At 38.7% G+C, this 22,272-nt stretch overlaps 3 protein-coding genes across 4 annotated transcripts in view; 1 reads left to right on the top strand and 2 right to left on the bottom strand.

The window, feature by feature from the left end:
* The window catches only part of aifm1 (apoptosis inducing factor mitochondrion associated 1), a gene marked incomplete in the record, with an annotated part of 17,094 nt that extends 12,240 nt beyond the window's left edge, over positions 1 to 4,854 (bottom strand). For both annotated transcript variants that reach the window (XM_014006792.1, XM_014006793.1), the window contains 1 exon segment: positions 4,518 to 4,854. In XM_014006792.1, the coding sequence (XP_013862246.1) occupies positions 4,518 to 4,605 (88 nt within the window).
* Positions 352 to 3,229, bottom strand: LOC106516434 (protein transport protein SEC31). The gene is made up of 4 exons (XM_014006797.1): positions 3,083 to 3,229; positions 2,650 to 2,758; positions 889 to 988; positions 352 to 417 (listed from the first exon to the last, which is right to left on the bottom strand). Exons 2-4 carry the CDS (start codon positions 2,725 to 2,727, stop codon positions 368 to 370), a joined length of 228 nt encoding a protein of 75 aa, XP_013862251.1. The 5' UTR covers positions 2,728 to 2,758; positions 3,083 to 3,229; the 3' UTR covers positions 352 to 367.
* Positions 4,855 to 8,067: 3,213 nt separating the features above from the next.
* On the top strand, positions 8,068 to 22,219 carry LOC106516429 (GRB2-associated-binding protein 3-like). Its single transcript, XM_014006790.1, has 10 exons — positions 8,068 to 8,360; positions 10,394 to 10,694; positions 15,711 to 15,867; positions 15,948 to 16,387; positions 16,544 to 16,593; positions 17,301 to 17,547; positions 19,913 to 20,003; positions 20,374 to 20,458; positions 21,043 to 21,162; positions 21,778 to 22,219. Exons 1-10 carry the CDS (start codon positions 8,289 to 8,291, stop codon positions 21,892 to 21,894), a joined length of 1,680 nt encoding a protein of 559 aa, XP_013862244.1. The 5' UTR covers positions 8,068 to 8,288; the 3' UTR covers positions 21,895 to 22,219.
* Positions 22,220 to 22,272: the final 53 nt, after the last annotated feature.

Genomic DNA, 22,272 nt, shown 5'->3' with positions numbered 1-22,272 from the left:
GCCTGCAGGAAGTAGTTCTTAGTGGACTTGGAATTGACTGGTGTTCAAGGTGAGTCGTGCTGATAAGCTTTAATAAATAACATAAAACAAGAAACCCGATTGTAATCTTTTCTTAACCCTCCTCCTTCACGACTGGACCAAAATGCATGACTACTGTCTCCAACCACCAGTCAGAGAAGAACAGACACAGAGGAGGGAAACAGCGACACAGACAGAGGTACAGTAAAAGAAAAAAAGTCAATAAGCAGGGTTTGTACATTTTATTATCAGTTCAGCTGCGATGAAAAGAAAAATACCGTCAAATACAGTGAAACCGGTGAAAATGTTGAAAATACCGTGATTTAAATTTTGAACATATTGCCCAGCTCTAGTAGGGGGTGTGTGAGGGCAGCTTGTGGGAGGGAGGTGCGGCGTCTGCTGCAGAGAAAGCAAAGAGGAGAAAAACACAGACTCAAATAAATCGGTGCATTTTACAAAACATYCAGATAAATAATAAAAATTATTCACATAAGTGACATTAGCTTCCTTGGTAACAGTAAACACAKGTGCTTAAAATTAATGTCAGAATGTGAAGGAGTAAAAATCTACATTGTGTCACGTCTGCCTGCTTCCCTCTCCAACTTTAAAACCATCTCACTTTTTATAGCTTCACGCTGAAGCCCAGAAAGTTCTGCTGCTGCAAGTTCTGTAAGTGTGACCAAATCCTCAACCAATCAAAACGAGGCAGCAGAAAACCTTACATCACTGCTCCATACACAGGTTTCACTTATTGTGGTGAAGAGAAAACAAAAAGCTAAAACTTGCTCATCCACTAAAGTTTRTAATATAATTGTGTTTATGACTTGACTTTACATATGTCTGATTTAAATATCAAAGTATGCAGACAACCTGTAGGTGGCTCACTGGTTTCACTGGGGTCTGCAGCTGATGCTTCACCCTCAGGTGCTGCTGCCTCAGGCGGGGGGGCTCGGCTTGGGCTTGGAAACAGCTGAGGGAGAAGAGAACCAAACTGTAGGACTAGAAACTGAATCTGAGCCTGAACTGAAGCTCGTCACCCATTACGCAAGAACCGAGAGAGTGGTTTGTTTACTTGTGAAGAACAAAGTTAGYTCTGGTCGGGATATTTTTATTCTTTCAAAAAAACCTGAAGAATTTGAGTCTTTATGTTTTTTATTTAAATCCACGCACCCACTTCAGATTTCTGACCAACAACTATAATACTTGGACACCAACAAAAACAAAGTTCTGCTCTGATGATGTGTCCAGAACTGTGAAAAAATTATTTTTTTTCTTTGCAGCTCTGCTCTTGTACAGTTTGTTGCAGCCTGAAGGGTAAACAGAAACGTGAAGAAAAAAGATGCTCCAGAAAAAAGTCACGACATTATTTAAACTATTTGTCTAGAAATTATCATGAAATTGCTCATATCTGTTAGCAAAATATTTCAAGAACAATGATGGAATTTAATGAAACTCTCACAAACTAATTACTGAWTGTACCTCTACAACTGATTAACTTTCTGATTCATTTCCACTCAAGATGGCCGCTATAGGTGACTGACCTTGGCAAACACAAAAAYRGCTATAACTCAAGCTAATTTGTTGTGTTTTAGTAGGTGAGACTAATCCATGTTATACGCTCCGAGTGCCAACAGATCTTTTTTTAAAACTTTGGCATAAAATGAGTAGGGGGTGATTAGTTTTCCTTGAAGAAATGCTACTTTCACTGGAGCACAGTTTTACTGTCATTTTGTTCCGACACCTTCACATTTGCTGTTTTCATGGCAACAAAGAGGAAGCTGAACTGTGTGCTGCAGAGTCAGCTGATTCAGAGTCTGCTCTTACAGCAAATAACCTCAAACTAAAAAACACAAGATGTTCTCAACATGAAAACAGACGCTCTGAGSTTTGGAGCATAGTAGGTTTCACTCTTAATAACCTGACCAGTAGCAGGTAAGGATGAATTCACTCTTTCTTCATATAAATGAATTCAGCAGCTAAAATTCACACATTAAAGCCCTGACATCTAATAAAAAATATTACATGTCACCTTTTACACCAAAATGTTAGACTAAGGTTATGTTTTTACTGCAGGTCTTAATGCTCAGATTCTTTTTTTTTTTTTTTTTTGCGTTGTAGTTTACATTATAATTTAAAATGTGACAATAATTAGGTTTAATAATCCGCAGTCCTGAAGCCACCTGCATGCAGGAAGATGATGACATGTGCAGCACAACAAACTAAATATGGATCCAGATATAGATCAGTTCTGAAGTTGTTGTAAATCAGCCACGTTCGTTTTATCCAGTGTTTACATTTTATCTTGCCACTTCACACTACTCCTGTGCAGAATCACATTCAATTTGCCAAGTTCTGGCTGGGTTACAGCCATTGTAGTGCTGGCTATTATGGATTATCTGTGGCAGCCATCTTGAATTGGGTTTATTCCAAAAGCGAAAATTTCCACCAGTTTCATTAAAATCCATCCAGTGGTTCATAAGATATTTTGCTAACAGTCAGACAAACAGACAAAAACATTGCTGCCTTCACCAGCCTTTAAACACAGACTATCTCAACATCTCTTAGCAGAAATCAGTTCAGGGAASAGGTGAAATATGACGTCTGAAAGAAATCAATCAAAAAGCAGCTCACCGGCACCCGGGGACTCTGACTCGAAGTGTGAGGTTGATCTTTGAAGACTGGTTGAGATCTCTTCCATACGTTTCGCATTTCTTTGATTGTCTCCTTTTACGGTCATAATCTGTGACATTAAAAAAATAAACCATCCCTTTATTCACAATTAAATAAATGATTAAACATAAAAAGCCACACAATCTGATGGAAACAAGCATGATTTCACAAACACTCCGACAGTGAATGTCTGGCGCAATCAGGTTCTGAATTTACCAAAATAAAAGCCCAAAAACTGTTCAGCACTTTCATTTAGCTTCTTTTCGTTGTTCAGACTGTTGTCACTCAGAAAAGAAAAAAAAACTTCACAAACAGATGAAACTCATTCCTAACATTTGTTGCCAAAACATTTCTGAATCTTTAGCGAAGTATTCGACGGACTAATCGTACTCACGAGTGTCAGAGTACCAACGAAGGCTGCTCCCATTAAGACGGCGTACGTCAGGTTGCCTTTACTCTCCAGTGGGCTCTGGGACATGCGGGCACGTGTTGGTGGTCGGACATTGTTCAACTCTGAAAAAGAGAAAACGCCACAAAACAAAAGCATCACTACACAAAGACTCACAGGATTACTCGAAAATGCAGTACTTTATTTCTTTGTTGTTCAAATTAACTTGGAAGACATGTTTTTTTTTCTTAATAATGAATAAAGGATGAATAAGAAAAACAATCATTTAGAGGAATTTAAGTGTTAATTTCATTTATTTTTAACTGCTAATTCCATTTTAAAAATTTAAATCGACTATAAACTAACACAGAAACTACACCTAGCAAACAAGGAAAATACATCAAATTAAAAATAATGATTATTTTCTGAGACTTTCATTACAATCTGATGATAATATATTTTGCTAACACGCAGACAAATAAATGAAAGGAATAAAATATTATTGTCCTCTTGTCTTTATGACAGGACTGTTTGTTTTTTGCTGTTTGGGTGAGTGGATAAAGAGCAATACTGAAACTTGTGTTTTAATTTAACATCAGCTAYATTAACGGCAGTCAGTTTATCAATAATTAACATAATCTACATTTCTATGGTTACATATACAGAACAACTTGAAGTAATCTTCCAGTCTCTCACWTTGTTGTAAATTAATTGTGGCCCACTCTTCTTTACATTACTGGTACTTGAGTTTTTTTAAAGTGAGCAGATATCKTCTCTGCAGCTCCTAAAGTCACTCTGCAGGGTTTCAGTCGGGTAGAGGACTGGACTTTGAGTCATTGCAACACTCAGATCTGCTTCTTCTTCAACCATGCTAAACCCAAATGTTTTCAGTTGACAGCAAAATGTGAAAAAAATGGCCTCACTATTCCATTGCTCTGAGGTGACTGTAGATGTTGATTTATGGGTAAATGTTTTTACATAATTAGCTCATGGTTAAGTCTCTAGATTTTATGTTTAAACATTGACAGCACAACAAGGAATCTACATCCACATAACCTCATGCTTGTAAATTAGGGTAATTAAATGAAACACACACTTAACCCACTCAATTTGTGTCTCCAACATTATGCATGAACTATTTTTGCCTGTAATCATAATCATGTAAGAAATGAATGCAAGTATGCCTTAAACTGGATAATTACTGGAGTTGCATACTGGTAACACATTTTGTTGTCCCAGAGAATATGCAGGGTGCAAAACAWCTAACAATTAGCCAGTTAGCTTTATAGTCAACATAACCTCGGACTAGCTTAAAAGGCTAAGCTAACGAGACTAAGCTGTCTGTGTTTTAGATGCATAATTACTGTACAGTTTCATTCATTCAATCATAAATGAATGTAGGCCAGCTAACCGAGCCAACAACTAGTTTTCCATAACTTACCTGTTCTTATCGCATTCTGCCGGCACAGTGTTGATGAGGCTCGAAGAAGAGGTGCAAGTTTTTCACACTTAGTCCAGCATTTCAGCATGGTGGCTCAGCTCCGCTGCAACGACGGCGGCGTCAACAGCCCACAAATCAGACAGAAAACTAGTTATAGTAAATAAGACAGCCAAGAGCTAACAACTAGCAGCACCACACCGACTCTGCCAAGGCCACAGACAGGTCACTCGTTTCAGAGAGGAGACACGGAGACTCTTTCGAAACGAAGATTAGCCGCCGCCGATGAAACCAAACCGGATAACGCCTGTGCTTTGGGAGAAAAATGGCGTCGCTTCTACTGTGACAAATAAATCACTTTAATGGCATTTAATGCTTTGACACGATGTTTGTGTTTATGATTCTAAATAGAAAAACGCAACACTTTAATGTTATAATTTAAAGCTAAAGGYTWGTCACTTTAGACCTGTAAAATCTGCAGTTGTGATAAGTGACAGCTAAGGGTAATCTTTTTTTTCTAGACTCTTTGGTGACTGCCGTAAAGCACACTCTTCTTCGTCTTATGTGAGCAGTTCCGGGGAGGTTCATTGCGCTGCTGCCCCCTACACTTCACTATTTAATACAGCAACTTGAAGGGTTCTGCTTTGGGTTCTCCCAATGACGTTTATTCTCTAAACTAGTCAGTAATGTTACTTTTTACAGTTAGTTTGCAATGCACTGTGGTTTATTCATGCCTTCTTCCGGTTTGTTGGAACACCCTGTTCATATTTACCCTTATATCAGCTGTGCTCTGCAGTCTACAGTATGAAGATTTGAACATGTAGTAACCAGTTTTACATGAGTTTTAGTAACTGTAAAAATGTACATTTTTAATTGCTGGGTTGCAACCAAAACATGGATTGCAGAGCCATTCTCAGTTGGACAAAGGCTTTTAACAGAGAAAAAAAATGTTGAGTAAAAAAAAAACAGTCATTCTGTTTATTATGTAGCGTTATGCTTCATGCTTTAATAGAGTTTTACTCACTGTTAAGTTGTTGTGAGTAGCTGCTGTTTTGAATTATGAACTCTCTCACCTTCTGACAAGGAAWTCCCACTGGAGGGGGTGTTCCAGTTTAACTTCATGACTTGTCAATAGGAAATTCCCACTTTCCAATACAACTAGGTCGCAGCAGAAAATGCAAAATGAAAATTTCACATGGCAAATTCCGGCCGCCAGCTACTTTTGAACTCTGTGCACCTCTACCTAGTGGTGGGATGCTATAATTTTGTGGGTAAAATAGTTGACATGCAGTTTATGGTCAATGCTTTAAAGCAGCATACGCTTATTTTAAGACAATACATATTTGAAGCTCTAGTGGGCCATATAAAACACTGTGGGGGGCCACATTTTCCCCCATGGACCTTGAGTTTGACACGTACTTTAAATAAAACTATGTTGTCCATCTTCAGCAATAGTTGCTTTGAGTTCTCGGACTCAATGACTAGTGGAGCTCTGGGGAATATTTTTCTACTCATGTAAGGTTAAAATCCATGTCATGGAGAAAAACGAAGCTGTTACCCATCAGACCCATGTATCACTTGGGTTTACTCATTGTAGAAGCTGCATGAAGAAAGCTGAAAACACCAGAGGACGGCAGCAGCAGTGACTGTTGGACAGAGCGGGGCAGACAGATGGGACCGTGAGATTAGACCTGAATATGAACCGTGTTGAYTCGAAAGCCTGGTCCATGTGCAAAGCTGATGAGGAGCAGATAATATTCAAATTCAGTTTGACTGTGAAAAAGTGCTGGAGGCAAAGACTAGAAGATCACATTTACATACAGCTTTTTATTATTATTATTTTAGAAGCTCTAAGTGTTTTTCAACATATTTCTAAGGCAGACAAGCTGCTGCTGCTGGTCAACCAACTAAACACTGTAAACAAAGAGCAGAATAAAACATCTGTCAATAATGCTGCAGTGTTGGTGAGAGGAGAAAAGAGCATGAGAACTGCCACAAGGTGAAAGGAATAAGCAAACCATATGTGGAAGATGAGGTTCTGGTGGTGGTGGGGAGGGSTGCTTCACTCAGGAGACTTTGTGCAATGACCACTAAGGAAGTGGCTGAGGGATCTGTTCAGAACTACATCGTCCTCAAAGCAACAAAGACAGAGACAAACCTTTTTGGAGTTACCCGTTTGCTTCGTTGCTTAAAAAAGGAAAATAATTCTAGAAATGACTTCATCTACATGGAAACAACAAAAACAACCACAAGCCTTGTAGTCAGTAAGAACACTGCCCCAAAAATACACCAAAAACAGGAAACAAGTCATGGAGCATGTGCAGAAAGCATGGGTGCAAACAGTAAACAGAAGAAAACACCCTCGAGTTGTGTGTTAGAGGTGGGTCTATGACATTAACATTTTCATTTTCAAAAGGTTGCACAAAAATTATCTTTTTTGTTTTTTCACTCTAGAAATTCTTTTACAAAACAATATTGTTTTGGGGCTCTTTAAACATTTTTTTCAGGGTTGAAACACCTGTTCCCGTGTGGACGGCCTCTCAGTTTGAAGAAAACAAAAGTTCCTTGGTGAGCTAATTGCTAGTCATAGACTTAAAAACAATTTCACTGCAATTCACGCAAACTGTTTTATTTATTCCTGCAGAAATATTATGATATCCTAACAGGAGGTGCAAGGCCACAATGGAAGTGCCACAGCCAGCTGCTGCTACGTATTTACCCTAGGAAACCAACATAAATAATCATGTAATGGAAACTGACTGCAGCGTAAAATGCATGATCTTATCAATCTTGACATCATTAAACTCTGTTCATTTAAATTGAAGTTGTCTAAAAATCTATCTACAACAGGTAAGATATTAATTGTTCAGAACCTTTTTACAGAAGTCCTTTTCAGTAGATCAGAACTGATCAAATAGAATCATTTGTCTCTTTCTAAAACACTAAACACAAGTAGTAAATATATCTACTGAAATAAGAAATGTAAATAATAGTGAAACATGACTGCCCTGCAGTTGTTGCATTTTGACACACTGAACCTGAATTTTTTTTGTCGAGGAAATGTCGGATTACATGAAAAAACAAACAAACCCTGCAGCATTAATGTAAACTGTCTCCAATGATTTGAATGAGTGCTTTTTTTTTACGTTTTGCCACCTGTTTACATAAGAACAAGATRTGTTACTCTGGAAATCTGCTGGGTAAATAATTCAGTTTTATGTTATCTGTTAACGAGGGTCAAGCACTGGAACAATATCCAGTGGATCTGATGCTGAGACTGGGTGTAAAAAGCTTCTGCCAATTTCTGCTCTTTTCAGTTAATATTTAAACACAGTGAGACGCTGGCTGACGTATAAATCAGCAAAAGATTAAAAAAAACTTCTTTTTGTTCTGCTTTGCTCGAAAAACCGCAGAGATTATGGTAAAATTGTATAATGCTTTAACAGGAGGAGCCAGTGTCATCTTCATGAAGGTTCAGATTAGCCTCTAAATCTCTCAAAATGTAACATTTGAAGCTGTTTTCCATCTCCTCCTCTTTATTAACTCTCCTCTTTCTCTCCCTCCCTCCTCCCTCCCTCTCTCTCTCTCTCTCTCTCTGTTTCCCTCAGCCAGTGTGTTCAGTTTCTTTTACTTCCTTCTTTTGGAGTGTCTGTGCTGAATACCAGAGCACACACAGGATATGCTTCACAGTGCTCTCAGTTTCACAGCAGCAGCAGCAGCAGCTGGAGCAGGAGCAGCAGCTGCCGTGAGAACCAAGCCCTCTCTGCAGTCAACATGAGTGCTGGGGATGTGGTGTGCACCGGCTGGCTCATTAAATCCCCCCCGGAGAAGAAACTGAAGAGATTTGTGAGTACTGAAGCAGACGTCAGACACTTGTTTCATTCTTTTATATTTAAATGTATATATTTGGCTTCTCTGTTAAGAGGGGGAATGTTCACTGCTTAACCTTGTGATGTAGAATGAGGAATCCAGTCATTTTGGCTGCCTGACTCCATTCCTCAGAACTGGAGCTGTGTTTTTTAATGTGGGGGCAGACACCTCTAAAGTGTAGCTGGAGCCAACTCCTGTAGAATGAGGAGCATCGAGCCCCTCACTGTTTGTGTGGTGGGGTTGTTGTGTGGAAGGGGTGGATTGGGGAAGGAGGGGAGGGAGGGGGGGGTGTCATGTGATAGTGTTAGGCTGCTCTGTGTCCATCTGTATGTGTGATGAGTGCATGGATTGTGAAACATGGGAAGTAATGTCAGCAGCAGCAGGCAGACACTTCAGCAGCAGCAGAAATAGTCCAGCTTTAAGACGGCTGTTTGTACTTCCTCTGCACGACTGGAGGAGGAGTGTGTGTGTGTGTGTGTGTGTGTGTGTGTGTGTGTGTGTGTGTGTGTGTGTGTGTGTGTGTGTGTGTGTGTGTGGTTGTGTTGTCTCAGGCAGAGGTTGTTTGCCTCATTCAAATGTCAGGTGCTGGCACACGTCAGTATGAAAATCTTCGTTCTCTTTGTCAGAATGCCATTTGTGCTGGAGAATCCTCTGAGTRACAGGGCACAACATTATATTTTTTTCTTTTTGAAGCGTAAAAATTAGACAGCGATGCTCTTGTGATGAGAAATGACAGATTTGCAGCTTATTTTATTTAAAAAAAAGAAGAGAAACTAATCGTGCAAACGCTCAGCGTATGCTACTACCACGTCAAACTCCATCCATCTTGATTCAGGTTAACTTTAAGAAAAAAAACAATCAACCGTAGATGTGCGTCCAGTAACCACTTTATGAGTTTTATTAAAAATCGCCCAGCTGTTCATTTTTCTAACAGACAGTTTGCTGAGGTTCAAGCTGCACTTAAAGGTGTTTGAATCCATTGGTGAGTGAGTCATTTCTGCTAATGTATAAATGACCCAGTTTAAAATGACTCAGCTGTCACCAACACCGACGAGATGTTTGAATTTGACCAAGTCACATGACAGCAGGGAGAAAAAGAAATAAATGCCATCAGATGTGGTGAAAAGGTCTGAATACTTTCTTCTGTGGTTTTTAATTAAACAGCTTTTTTGTTTTTAAATGTTTCAGTCAGGAAAATGTCTTCATGTTAGATAAAGAAAAGTGAAACAAAATTTCCATGAGTTCTTTCTGATGTCCACCTACACAACAACAACAACAACAACATAATAGTTTGTTTTTGATAGTTAAACTTTACAAATTGGGAAAGTTTACTACCACTGATCTATCAGTAGTTTTGTTTTCCTCTTAAAAAATGTCAGCGTTTTTTCTTCAGCAGCAAAGTGTGGCGAGTCCTTTTACCATTTCCTGGTAAAAACACAAACTACTGACTGACTTGTGTCGCAGCAGATCACCCACATGCAGACAAAAAAAAAAGTTTCACACCACAATAAGATCAGGACAGACTCCACCCCAACATCCACACCAAGCCACAAAACCAAGTGAGAACGGGTGAYGTTTGTGTTCAACTCGTGAATATGGCTTAATAATACTTGCCTTTCTTTGAAATATGTCGCTAATCATTGCAGTTTAAAAAAGGACTGCACTCTTCGGAGGTTTAAGCAAATCTTAGAAACTATAAATACTGGCAGTATTTTGTTTTCAGCTGGTCTTCAGTGAAAAAGCTGCAACCAGAAGTTGTATAAATAACTCTTTCGTTGTGTTAGATGTTTTCTGCTAAATACAGTGAACTTCCTCTTCTCTGTACTTCTGGGAAACTGGAGCTGAGGTTCCTCTTAATGACCAAAACAAAAGAAAAAAAAAAGAAAACCAGTTTGAAGCTGCAAAGGTTTGCTGCTGGATGCCTTTTTTGGAATTAAAGTGACTTCTGATTAAGGAAATGGTGTTTTAAATGATTCTGACCAACATCAAATGGACTCTATCACCTGCAGGCATGGCGCAAACGCTGGTTTGTCCTCCGAACTGGACGCATGTGTGGGAATCCAGATGTGCTGGAGTACTACCAAAGCAAGAACTCCAAGAAGCCCATCCGGACCATCGACCTGAAGGAGTGCGAGGTCGAGATGCTTAACGGGCAGCTCAGGGTAAAACGGGACTTTCACGGGAAGCACCTGTTTGTAGTGAAAACGTCCTCTCGCATCTTCTACCTGGTGGCCAAAACGGAGGAGGAGATGAACAGCTGGATCAGGAGCATCAGTCAGATCTGCCATTTTGGGAGCCTGGAGGAGGCAGGTAGAGACACACAGTTTAGTTCTTTTCTGTGTGAAAACCACACTTAAAAAGTGTCTTRTGGTGCTTTTTGTTTGTGTCCAATTATAAATAAATGACCTGGAACGCCTCCTGAAAATTACTCCCAACCCCATTCTCAGAAATGTATGGAGCCCCTGAGGTGACATCTGGGATTTTTATTTATTTATTTTGCGTYATCTCACTTTTAGCCTTTTGCCTGCTGGTTTATAAATAAATTCACATGWGCACCATTATATTCAGATTTGGCATAAACATCTCACATCTACGAATGGAGTTATAAATAGATACAGTGTGCGTAAAATATAGATATTTAATTCTTCGCAGTCGCACAATATCACTAACTTCTTTGACTTGTGGTGACACATCGTGATTCAGTAAGCARATATTTCAAAATAAAAGTCTTATTCAATACAATAAAAAAAAGCATTACAAATATTACTAGACATGGGTTTTTACGATGTAAAAACAAGTGTGCGTTGCCTTGTAGCATGGCTTTGTCTGCAGCAGTGGACTTGCAGAATGAAATGTGACCAAGTTCAAATGTGTTTTCTATTCCAGCTTGTGCCTGTCAAGTTAGCAGGTGTTTGTAATGAGGGTAATTGTGTGACAATATGAAGTTTGTAGAGATTTTCTGTTAAAGGTCCTGTATCTGGGTTTCGAACCCTGATCTCCCACATGAAAGCCCATGGCACTAACCATGATACCATTAGAGCTGTGGTAGAGAATGAGGCCAGGGTTTGGTTTGTATGTGTGCAGAAAGAGGCCACATTGCCAATGTAATGGTTGTCACWAATTTGAAAAATATTACAACAATAACGCAATATTAGGACAATATTATGGTAAAACATAAAAATACAATCACATTAGTATTGCAAACACTGAACTACTGAGTTGAAATATTAAACTATGGTGCAGTAACAAGTTGAGTACAGCATGGGCCAATATTGGACCAATACAAGGCTCCATTGACTGCCATTATAATTTATTAAATATTAACATTTCATAAACTATAATTTTTACAGGCACCAAAAGGCATAGCCATCATTTGGCAAATGGCAGCTCTAGGACAAAGTATGCAGGAGGAGAAGTTGAGATGACTTGGATGGGAAACGAATCATAATAGTGTGCATTGCATTGGCAATGCACACTGATAAGTATTGCAAGGTAACGCAAAAAGTATTTTGAGGTAATGCAAACGTATTGCAAGGTAATGCAAAACAAACAAACAAACAAAAATCCCCCGATGTGCCCTGGGGGGCTGCACAGAACACAATATGGCTGCCCAACACATTTTATTTTCAAATTTGTGACTTTAAATTGTGTTGANGGCCAGTATTGGACCAATACAAGGCTCCATTGACTGCCATTATAATTTATTAAACATTAATATTTCATAAACTAAAATTTTTACAGGCACCAAAAGGCATAGCCATCATTTGGCAAATGGCAGCTCTAGGACAAAGTATGCAGGAGGAGAAGCATGCCAAAGTTGAGATGACTTGGATGGGAAACGAATCATAATAGTGTGCATTGCATTGGCAATGCACGCTGATAAGTATTGCAAGGTAACGCAAAAAGTATTTTGAGGTAATGCAAACGTATTGCAAGATAATGCAAAACAAACAAACAAAAAAAAATCCCCCGATGTGCCCTGGGGGGCTGCATAGAACCCAGTATGGCTGCCCAACACATTTTATTTTCAAATTTGTGACTTTAAATTGTGTTGAATCAGCAGCACCCACAGTCCTTTACTACCTTTGTTAAAAAGAACATGTTGCTTCAGTATTTTAATGCACAAAATGAAGATAAATCTATATTGTCAGCTTGCATAGCTAATGTTAGCAAGTGGTCTTGCTGGTTTCTTTAGTAACTGGACTCAGAACAGAGTTCCAGCTCCTGAGGGAATGGGATCGCAGCATTAGTTCCTAAATACATTTGCTTAAAAATAAAACATTGATTTAGTTCTTTAGTTAATTTGTGCTACTTTTTCCCACAAAGGAAGTGGTGAACATCTGTTTATCTGCTGCAGGTTTGAAACGCTATCGTTTACTTGCTGCAAACATATTTGACTCTAAAGAGAAAACCTCATACCCACAGCAGCTGTGGTGATCACTGCAGACTTATCTGTTCAAGCTGGGTTCACAACTTTTATACAACTAAAAGAGCTGCTCCAAGGTTAAACTTCTGGTTCACCTTCTTAAAAACATGTGACTCCAGACCTGCAGCAACATGTGCTGAAATACTGTGACCGAGCTGCACTTTTTTATCCTTTTTTTACCACGTTTCACCCATTCATTTGGATAGCTTCATGTAATCCTGCTGAGACACACAGACAGACGAATGGGAACTGGATGTGCATCAAAATTTCAAGAAAATTGTCTTGAGTCTAAAAATAAAAATAAAACTTGAAAAGTATTGCAATGTTGTAAAAACTGGTCCAAAAAAAAAAAAAGAAAAAGAAAAAAGGCATAAAGAAAGAAACAAAATTTGCTCAGTGATGACAATGAGTGTTGAATTAAAAATTAGTCATGACAATTGGAAAGAACTGCCAACAACCTACATAAATAATTGAAGTGACGTAGAAAAGCTCAACAGTTGTGAAGTCAAACATTTCTGTTGTGTTGTTACATATTTACACACAGATGTGTTGAGTCAAGTAAGCAGATAAACATAGATTAGGTTGAAAGTRTTGATTTTCCTGGTATGGAAGATGTTTTGCAAATCTGAATTCGCATAATTTCTGAATCCAAAGCCCCCTGTTTATGACGCTCCATCGCTTGATTCCCCCCAATTTRACTTTTCTATTTCTACCTTAACATTTTCTCTGAGTTTCTACACTTATCCACCATATTTGTTTACATAGTGTACCCGCATATCAGAATTGCATATTGATATATCTAATAAATCTACTGCTATAAATTCTCTGAAACCRCACCATCACAGTCCCACCATTATCTCTTCATAGTTTAGAATAACCTCTTTAAAAATGTTTTATTTTATAATATGCAATAAGTACTTTTAACTGAAAGATTCACAGCCCTAAACCCATCTGATTAATTTCACCACACTTAGCCAGCTCTGTGAAACAGACGTTTCTCTGTAACTGACCCCTTAAAGCCACACAAACATGGTTAAAAACCATAAGATGCATATCGTGCCTCTCCACAGCAGCATTTTGATCTATTCGAATTTGACAGTAACGTGTCTTTATTTTCTCTTTGTGCGACATTGTAACTGACCTAAATCCAGACATGTGCAGCAGAGAAGCCCAATGTAACTGCGGGAAGACAAACTGAKCAACAGTCAGGTTGTTTGTGTAAAGATGTTTCCAACAGTTAAATCTGTTTTACACGCTTCTTGTCACGCAGCTTCAAGTTGCTGCAGTCTGACGAGAGATAACAGCGAGACAAACTAAGGACGTTTTTGTGTACACTTATTTTTAACTTACATATCTTTAACAGACTGCGTCAGCTTGATGTATGCTTAAACTTATCACACTGAATTCTACCGCTGGGACGCTGTTGCTTTACTGTTCAATGTTCAATGAGTTTATTAGAAAAAAAAGTCTGTTAGAAGACTGTTGTCTGCAAGAAAGAGATAGAGCAACGGCACAAACTAGCAGATGTGTAAGTGGAATCTGAAAAGCTGACAGTTGTAGTGTGAAATGATAAACAAAGATATGTATATGTATATATTTATTGCTGCAGCCCCCCTTCCCCCTCAACAATGTAGTGAAGCAGGAAATGATTATGTCTACAACTTATGTTTTAACTTTTGCAAAAAGGTTGTTTTGTGCCCATGAGAGAACGTAAACATCTGTTAGGAGTGGCAAATGTTTCCTGAGGACGTGCAAAGACGTTTTTGGGGAGTTAATTTTTTTTTTTTTTTACTTTATTTGGTGATACGTGGCTGTGCAGAGACGGCCTTGACTTGAAGGTCTTGAGCGAAATGGAATGAAAGAAATTTCTGAGTGAAAGCCAAAATTGACTAAAACAGAGACAGAATATCCAAACAAAAAAGGAGAAGGGACAGAGAAGTGTGTCTGCTTTTAGTGTGGTTTTTTTGTATAGCTCACACAGCTTAGATCAATGGTTCCCAAACATTTCCGCTTTTGACCCACAAAGTACCAGCAGCAGAGATATGTGTGACGTGTGATTTCAGGTGGCGCTATTGTTTCATTTTCTAAACCTCACTGCCAATTGACACACATTCACATACCAAATTAAATCTTTGAAATTACTTTTTACCTTTAAAACCAGGTTGCCCAATTAAAATAGTTAACATTATAATTAATTTGAAACCGAATACCAGAAGTCTACGTTATACCTGCCAACATCTGCTGACAGCAGTGAGGACCACCTGTTCAGGTTAACCAGCAGCTGTAGACTGAAGCAGTTTTAGGGGGATCCAGAGGTGTAATCCCCTGGAAAATTCTGTAAAAGATCTAATCAAAACTCTGCATTTTCCAGACTATTGAAYAGAAYTTCACTAAATTCTTGGGATTAATACAAAATAAAATCAGTATTTTATGAAAGTATAGGACTGGAAACCAGACTTTAACCTGAATTTTACCTGAGGTCATAAMTGAAACTTCTATTATCCTTAGTTTATTTTCTATTGACACACTGAGCACCAGTAGTTAGTCCTGACTGCATCATATGATGTCCTGCATTTGTGTTGCCCCCTAGATGGACAGAGCCCTTAGTATTTGCCTATACTGCCCATGACCTAGGCATAGTATTAATGTTCTTATAATTTTATCCATTTTTAAGTACACTAACCTCACACTTTTGTGACAACTAAGCCAAAATATTGTTGTTTGTAATCATTTTTAAATGTTATTCTGAAAACCATTTCAACACCCCACCATGATGTTTCAGGAAGCCACTGTGGTTCCCGACCCCAACTGTGGGAACCACTGGCTTCGATTGTCTATAAGGTGGTAGTTTGACACGTTAAATACCTTCTGTGTGTTTATGTCTGCTTGTTTGGTGTCAGAGAGCACAGAAGAGGGTTTCTCTTTGACCCCCACCTCCAATCAGCCATCAGTGGACAGCTCTGACCGAGTGTCGGTAGCGAGCCAACCGGATTCAGGTCATCCGCAGGACTACCTCCTTCTATCACAGTGTGAGACGGGGAGCGTAAGCACTAGTAGGTGTGTATGACCTGGTTTTGAAAGTACATTTCGTCCACGTTGTTGTGTTTGTCAAACGTGTTGCCTTCTTGTGTCTGTAGACACGACAGCTTCTCGACCTCCGACATCTCCTTGGAGCAGAGGTTATCGGACGATGCAGCCAAGGAGTTCCTCGCCGAGTCCTCGTCGCCGTCCTTCTCTCACACGAGTCCATCCATTCTGCCCCACGGACTACTGAGCCACCCTCCCTTCAGCGCCCCATGCACCTTCTCGGTCCTACCGTCGTCTTCGTCCTCGCCGCTGCACCACTGCGCCGCCAGCGTCTTCCAGTTCGACAAGCCCTATCCTTCCGCCCTGTCCGAGGCGGCCGGCGAGGCGCAAACGCCGCCGCCGCTCCCGCCCAAACCAAGTCACCTGTCAGAGCTGCTGAATGACGACAGAGGTCAAAGGTCAAGGACACTGTGCGCTCAGCACTTCCAAGCCARTGCTCATTTATTTTCCCGGAGGACCTCTCTGTCAAGCTTGGACCATTTCAGGACAGGTGAGTGTTGAAAATAAAGTCCACAATTCTCACTCTGGATGGTAAAACTYGTCTCATCTGTGGTTCTGAATTATTACTGATCTACAACTGAAAAACCCTACTAATAATGTTTTTCTTTTTTTTTTTTAAATTTATTTATGTGTTTTGTTTTTTTAGTCAGTGCTGACAGCAGATTAACAAGAGATAGAAGACAAAGTGTAAATCTGGTAAGTGTTCCTGAAAACTAAACACATTTCCAGTTTTTTTTATTTGGACATTTTGTGCTGATAGTAAGATGAGACGATCAAGTCTCGTATTTGTGCAACAAAAGAGTAGCGTGAATTAGCTGCAGGTCTGCTTAGCGTAGCACAAAAAACTAACAACAAACAGCAAGCCMGCCTTTGTCTAAATGTGATATAAATCTGCTGACATTACATTTAAAGTTGGTTGATTACAATCTTTTTCTACAAGAAAACGAAGAAAAAGCTGACTGGTAACAGTTTTCAGACGAGCTAAAACATCCCAACGTATTTAGCACCTGATGAAGAAGAAACTGACAATATTAGCTATTTTGGCACAGTTTTACCTACAAACATGTTGTCAGGAAATAATTTTCTGCTCTAGCTCAATCTCTGTGTGGTTATTAAATGTGTGATTATAGCTAAAATCMCAGCACAGATGTTTTAAACTGGATTTTAAAATCACATTTAAAGATTCATTTTGCCATCAGATGTTCAAAACGATCCTTATAGCAAATAAAATACTTTGTGTTTGTATAATTTCCGCAAAAACCTTTGAATAAATGTCTCAACTAAAGCTTTTAAAAGCTTCTATAGAYTTTGAACTAAGCCATGTGACCTATGAAGGTGCCTACAAAAAGGCTTTACTGGACTTAAGCTATGCTGTGATCATGTGATACTTGTCTTTTTTACAGCCGTGTTTACACAACAGACAAGTTCAAAGCTACCAGGATGACTCGTATGTCCCCATGGCGTCGCCTTCCCCCTCTGCAACACCTGTGCAGTGTGACAGTTATATCCCCATGAGCCCCCGGACCCTCAGCTTCATCAGCCCAAACGGTGGCGCAGAGTCTTCCTCGTCTCTCAGCTGCCCGACGTGTCAGCCTGGAGATCTTGCCCCGCCTCCGATTCATCGGCACCTCAAGCCGCGCTTAAGGAGAGGTGAGATTTGTATCAGCTTTGAGAGGCCCATTAAAACTTTTTTTGTTTGTTTGTTTTTAAAAAATGGGGTTGTGTCGAGTTGTTACGAGCAGTAAATATCCTACCTACAGAGTGTAGGAATCAAAGGGAAACAGTCTCAGAGCGWATGTGCGCCACCAAAAACTACTGTTTGAGCAAAGACTAAAAAAAAGTATGTTAGTAAAACATCTCAAAATGTCTCACTGACTGGACTGTAATGAAATTCACAGAAAGGAATCACTGTATGCAGTAACAGGTGGTGGTGATATTTGTAGGGTGGGCTAAAAGAGATACAGCGGGTAAAATAAGTATTGAACACGTCACCATTTTTCTCAGTAAATATATTACTAGAGGTGCTAATGACATGAAATTTTCACCAGATGTYGGTAACAACCCAAGTGATCCATATATACAAAGAAATCAAACCATAAATGTCCAGAAATKAAGTTATTTGTAATAATGTGGAATGGCACAGGGAAAAAGTATTGAACACACTTACTGAAATTTATCTAATACTTTGTACAGAAGCCTTTGTTGTCAATGACAGCTTCAAGACGCCTCCTGTATGGAGAAACCAGTACTTATTTTACCCGCTGTATATAGTAAAAYGCTGCAGATTAGATTCCAGCAGAAGCATTTAAACAAAAATAGATTTGTTAGTTACATTAGCCAGTCCTTTCATTAAAWCCAGGTCACAGAAAACCTTTTTCCTTTTGCTGTATTTGAATATCTTTTGGTCTATCCTCTCCCATCCTCTTCACTTCCAGTTTTTCCTCCAAAGAAATGAAGGAAAACGAATGAAAAATTAAATAATCCACCTCGTTTATGTTTATCTCCCTCGCCATCGTACCTACTCAGTCTATGCCAAACCACGTGCTCGAGGCACGTTATTGTTCATCCACCCTCACTGGCTGAAGCCTGTGGCTTTGGGCTGACCTTGGGCTAAACAAAATTAGCCCCAACGAGCAGCAAACCCAGGGGGCGGGGCAAGACGTCTGTCAATCATTTTGTACTGCAAAAAAACATGAAATGAACAAAACTGTGAAACGTCAGCCCTTTAGAAAGACGCTGGTGTTTCCTCAAAACTGTTTGGGACTAGTTTTTCACAAAACGTGATACAATATTTTTAAATTTGTGTTTATTAGATGTTTTAAATTTTTTATCCTAAACACCAGCTAAACACCAGGAGGGCTTAGCCCTACTAGCCCCCAATACCAGCCGTCCCTGACTGTATATAAAACATTTGAAGTCAGACTTATTCAAAATGGACGTCTCATCAAACTGACTGCAGCCAACACAATAATAATTGCAACCCAGTTGATTTTACAGATACTGGGCTAATACTTGTTGTGGTAGTAGTTGAGAATTATCCTCGACGTGTACTCTGAGCACTAACTAATCACGCAAGGTCTTTGTTTGAACTTTGCCAATAACTCTGTGACTCAACTGATAGCACAAATATCTCACGAGCTGCTTATCAGATTAAAAAGTAATGATTGGACAAGCATCTAAAACTGATTAACTTCTAAAATCAACTCAATTTAAGATGTCTACTGCAGCTGATGGACTATAACAAATAAGCTACTTTGCTCCAGTTGTTTATGTTGTCACTTTATTTTCAATCAAACATCAGTGTTACTAGGTGTAACTGTGGCTGCTGAATATTTTGTATCAACTGAGTCTCTGTTTTGTTGTCGGTGTGACTGAGCTCATATATGCCCTCGTCTCCCCCTAGAATAAAAGAAAAGTTTTCAGAATCTCACAGTTTTGCCTGTTTGCTTGTTGTTTTCTTGATAATATGACACATCAATTCGTGGAAGTCTTTGAGCACATAGCATGCGGGTGTTTAAGGAAGAAAACAGAGCTGATGCAAACAACAGCTTCATAAAAAAAACATGACGTGATGTTCATTTGAGGTTTGAGGTGGAACTTAACTTTTAGGTGGAAGTCATTTGCTCTCGTCTGGGATCTGCTCTGATTGGCTGTWAGCTTAAGGATTTCTTCCTGTTTTCTTAAAATTGGGTCTGATCTGATTACTGTCTACTTATAGCTCCCCCCCCACCATGCACACACACGCACACACAAGTCCAAATAACTCTGATATAATCATTAACTGGAAACTGTCAATCTGTTGAAAGCTTATGGTCTGTAATCTGTAAAGAAGATAGACCTCATCCTGTACATGTTGGGCCTAAAACCCAAACATGTAATGTTGATTAATGAGAAAATTWAAGTGYATTATTTGCATAGATATCTGATACAAACATTAGCTGTCTCTTATCTCACTTTCTCGAGCAAAGTTTCCAAACTTCCAGCTAATAACTTTACTTTGTATCTTGATCCACAGCTCGACCCCCGCCTCTTGACCTGAGAGGCCTTTCTACAATCACCGAATGTCCCACTCACATTCCTTTAAGCAGAGCGATCACAGAGTTATGGTGAGGAGAAAAAAACAACATATTTATGTACTTTAAATGATAAATGACACTTTGATTGGACTGAAATTAGTCCTCCAAAATTGTTAATATGAATACATACCAGTATAGTTTTAAAATGATAGTTATAATCTTTTGAAGTTAGATTCTATGGAAAGGTTRTAAACAGTATCTTACCTGTTGCAGATTAGTTTTTTGATGGTCAATTTCTGACCCAGAAGTGTCACAAGATTGTTGCAAGACTGTTCATTTATTACAGTCAGATAAAATATATTAACTAAAATGTAGGTTTTTTTTCTAGGGATCCAGTTTTTTTAGTCACTTGTGCCTTTTTCTATTTTGACTTGTTCATAATGTCTTTGTGTGCCTGCAGCTTCCCAACAAACCCCTCACTTCTCGACAGAAGACTTGAGAACGGCGACAGTTTGAGCAACGAAGTGGCAAACGGCTCTGTTTTGGTAACATAAGAAATTAAAGCACATTTTGAAACAACAACACATTTACAAAATACAACTGAAACTGTTTAATTCATCCTACCTAATAGGATGTTGCCTGATCTAAAAAGTTAAAATAGAAAAAACAGAGTGTGTTTAAGTATTTGTATCGCATTGTATTTGTAGAAAAAAAACAATTTAGATTATTTTTTTACTTTTTTGTGTAGAAACAAAATTACAATATCATGTGTGAGTAGAAAATGTTCTGAAATTTCCTAAACCTAGATAAAAAAGTACAAAAGTTTAAATTATTTTTTATTCTTTAACTTAATTATACTTTAAAAAAAGTTGGAAGTTATTTTAAGCTTGATTTTGTCCACATTTGGCTCAACTTTTAATAAATTATTCAATAAATGGATACTTGATTCATTCACAAAGGAAAAGGCTCAACAATATGTGTAATAAAGCTTTAAGAAAGGCTGATTAGTCGTGTATATTTCATAAAGTAAATTTATATTCTGTTCAGTTTAGACTTTTAGTTTGGCATTATATTTTTTTGTGAAGTAGTTTTCATTCAGTAACATCTTTGTGTATTTTTTCTCTGGCAGGAATCGAGGCCCTTGTCCTGCCTCACCTTTGATGGAAACTTTCAGCCCTGGAGCAGAAGTTCAAACCTCGATTATTTGTCTCTGGATTTCAACTCAGCATCCCCCTCCCCGGTGCAGAAGGTAAGTGGTGGTGAAGTCGAATTWATTATATAATGCTTTAAATGAATTTTTAAAAGTGTAATATTTTAATAATGCACAAACGTTATGTATATTCTACAAAGGATGCCAGGTTTAAGGGATTAAAAGCAAAAGTTAAAAAAAATCTGTTTCCACAGATTTTGCTCAGACATCTGCTAAAAGTGTCTGAGAATAAACGATAAACGGACAAACAATAAAGCTGAATAAATTCTTACATCCAGGATCAATAAACTTTGTAATCCGTGTAACAAATAACCCCACACCTCAGTGGCAGAAAACACTGCAGGTGCCACAGTTGTGTGAAATTCGTGCAAGCTTCAAGGAGTTTTTGGTCCAAAAGTTGCATGAAGCTTGTTGCAACATTTGTGAAATAAACACAAACGTCATTTCAGTGCAATTCAAAGTAAAAATGTAYGTATTTTCTCGCAATTACGTATCTCAAACTGGTCTCCAACAGTGGCAACCCAGTGAGATGCTAACATCAAATATACTGCCTCGGCTYGTTTATTGAAACAGATGACACTAAATGTTAAAAGTGTAAAATATTMAAAAATTCTCACCGCTGTCTTCTTTCCTTTAACTCCATGTGTCTCCTAGAAGCCATTCCTGTCTGATGAGTACAAAGTGGACTACGTGCAGGTGGACGAGAAGAAGACTCAGGCCCTTCAAAACACCAAGATGGAATGGACAGATGTCCGTCAGTCTAAAACATAAATGCAACATTTCTGATTACAACAATGTAAACATGTTTAAAAAGAAGAAAGGAGGATCAAACAGCACTTTGAAAGACAGAATTAGAACCACAGGAGCAGAGAAGAAATCAGATGCTCATTTTTTGTGGAGAAAGCACAAAAGTTGCACTGGTGAAACTGTGTGAACTTTCTGCAGACCTGAACTGTTTTTACTGCTCAATTATGCAATGATCACTGTGATTATTCTGCTCACTGTCCTCTAAAAGCTTTAATCAGTCTAGTTATACAGAAAAAAAAGAGCATGTAAATGTATGTATAAAAAAAGTAATATAAAAACTTGAAATCTAGGTGTTTGACTTTGTGGGTATCAGCAGCAGCACACTGCAGTTGTACATTTTGT

The sequence above is a fragment of the Austrofundulus limnaeus genome, unplaced genomic scaffold (genome assembly GCF_001266775.1).
Source record: "Austrofundulus limnaeus strain Quisiro unplaced genomic scaffold, Austrofundulus_limnaeus-1.0 Scaffold37, whole genome shotgun sequence".
NCBI lineage: Eukaryota > Metazoa > Chordata > Actinopteri > Cyprinodontiformes > Rivulidae > Austrofundulus > Austrofundulus limnaeus.
This window is presented reverse-complemented; position numbering and strand designations above follow the sequence as displayed.

Coding starts and splice junctions, on each gene's coding strand:
- LOC106516434 (XM_014006797.1), bottom strand. CDS start 2,727: ATGCGAAACGTATGGAAGAGATCTCAACCAGTCTTCAAAGATCAACCT. Junction 989..2,649: donor GTCAGAGTCCCCGGGTGCCG/GTGAGCTGCTTT, acceptor CTTCTCCCTCAG/CTGTTTCCAAGCCCAAGCCG. Junction 418..888: donor AACCAGTGAGCCACCTACAG/GTTGTCTGCATA, acceptor CTTTCTCTGCAG/CAGACGCCGCACCTCCCTCC.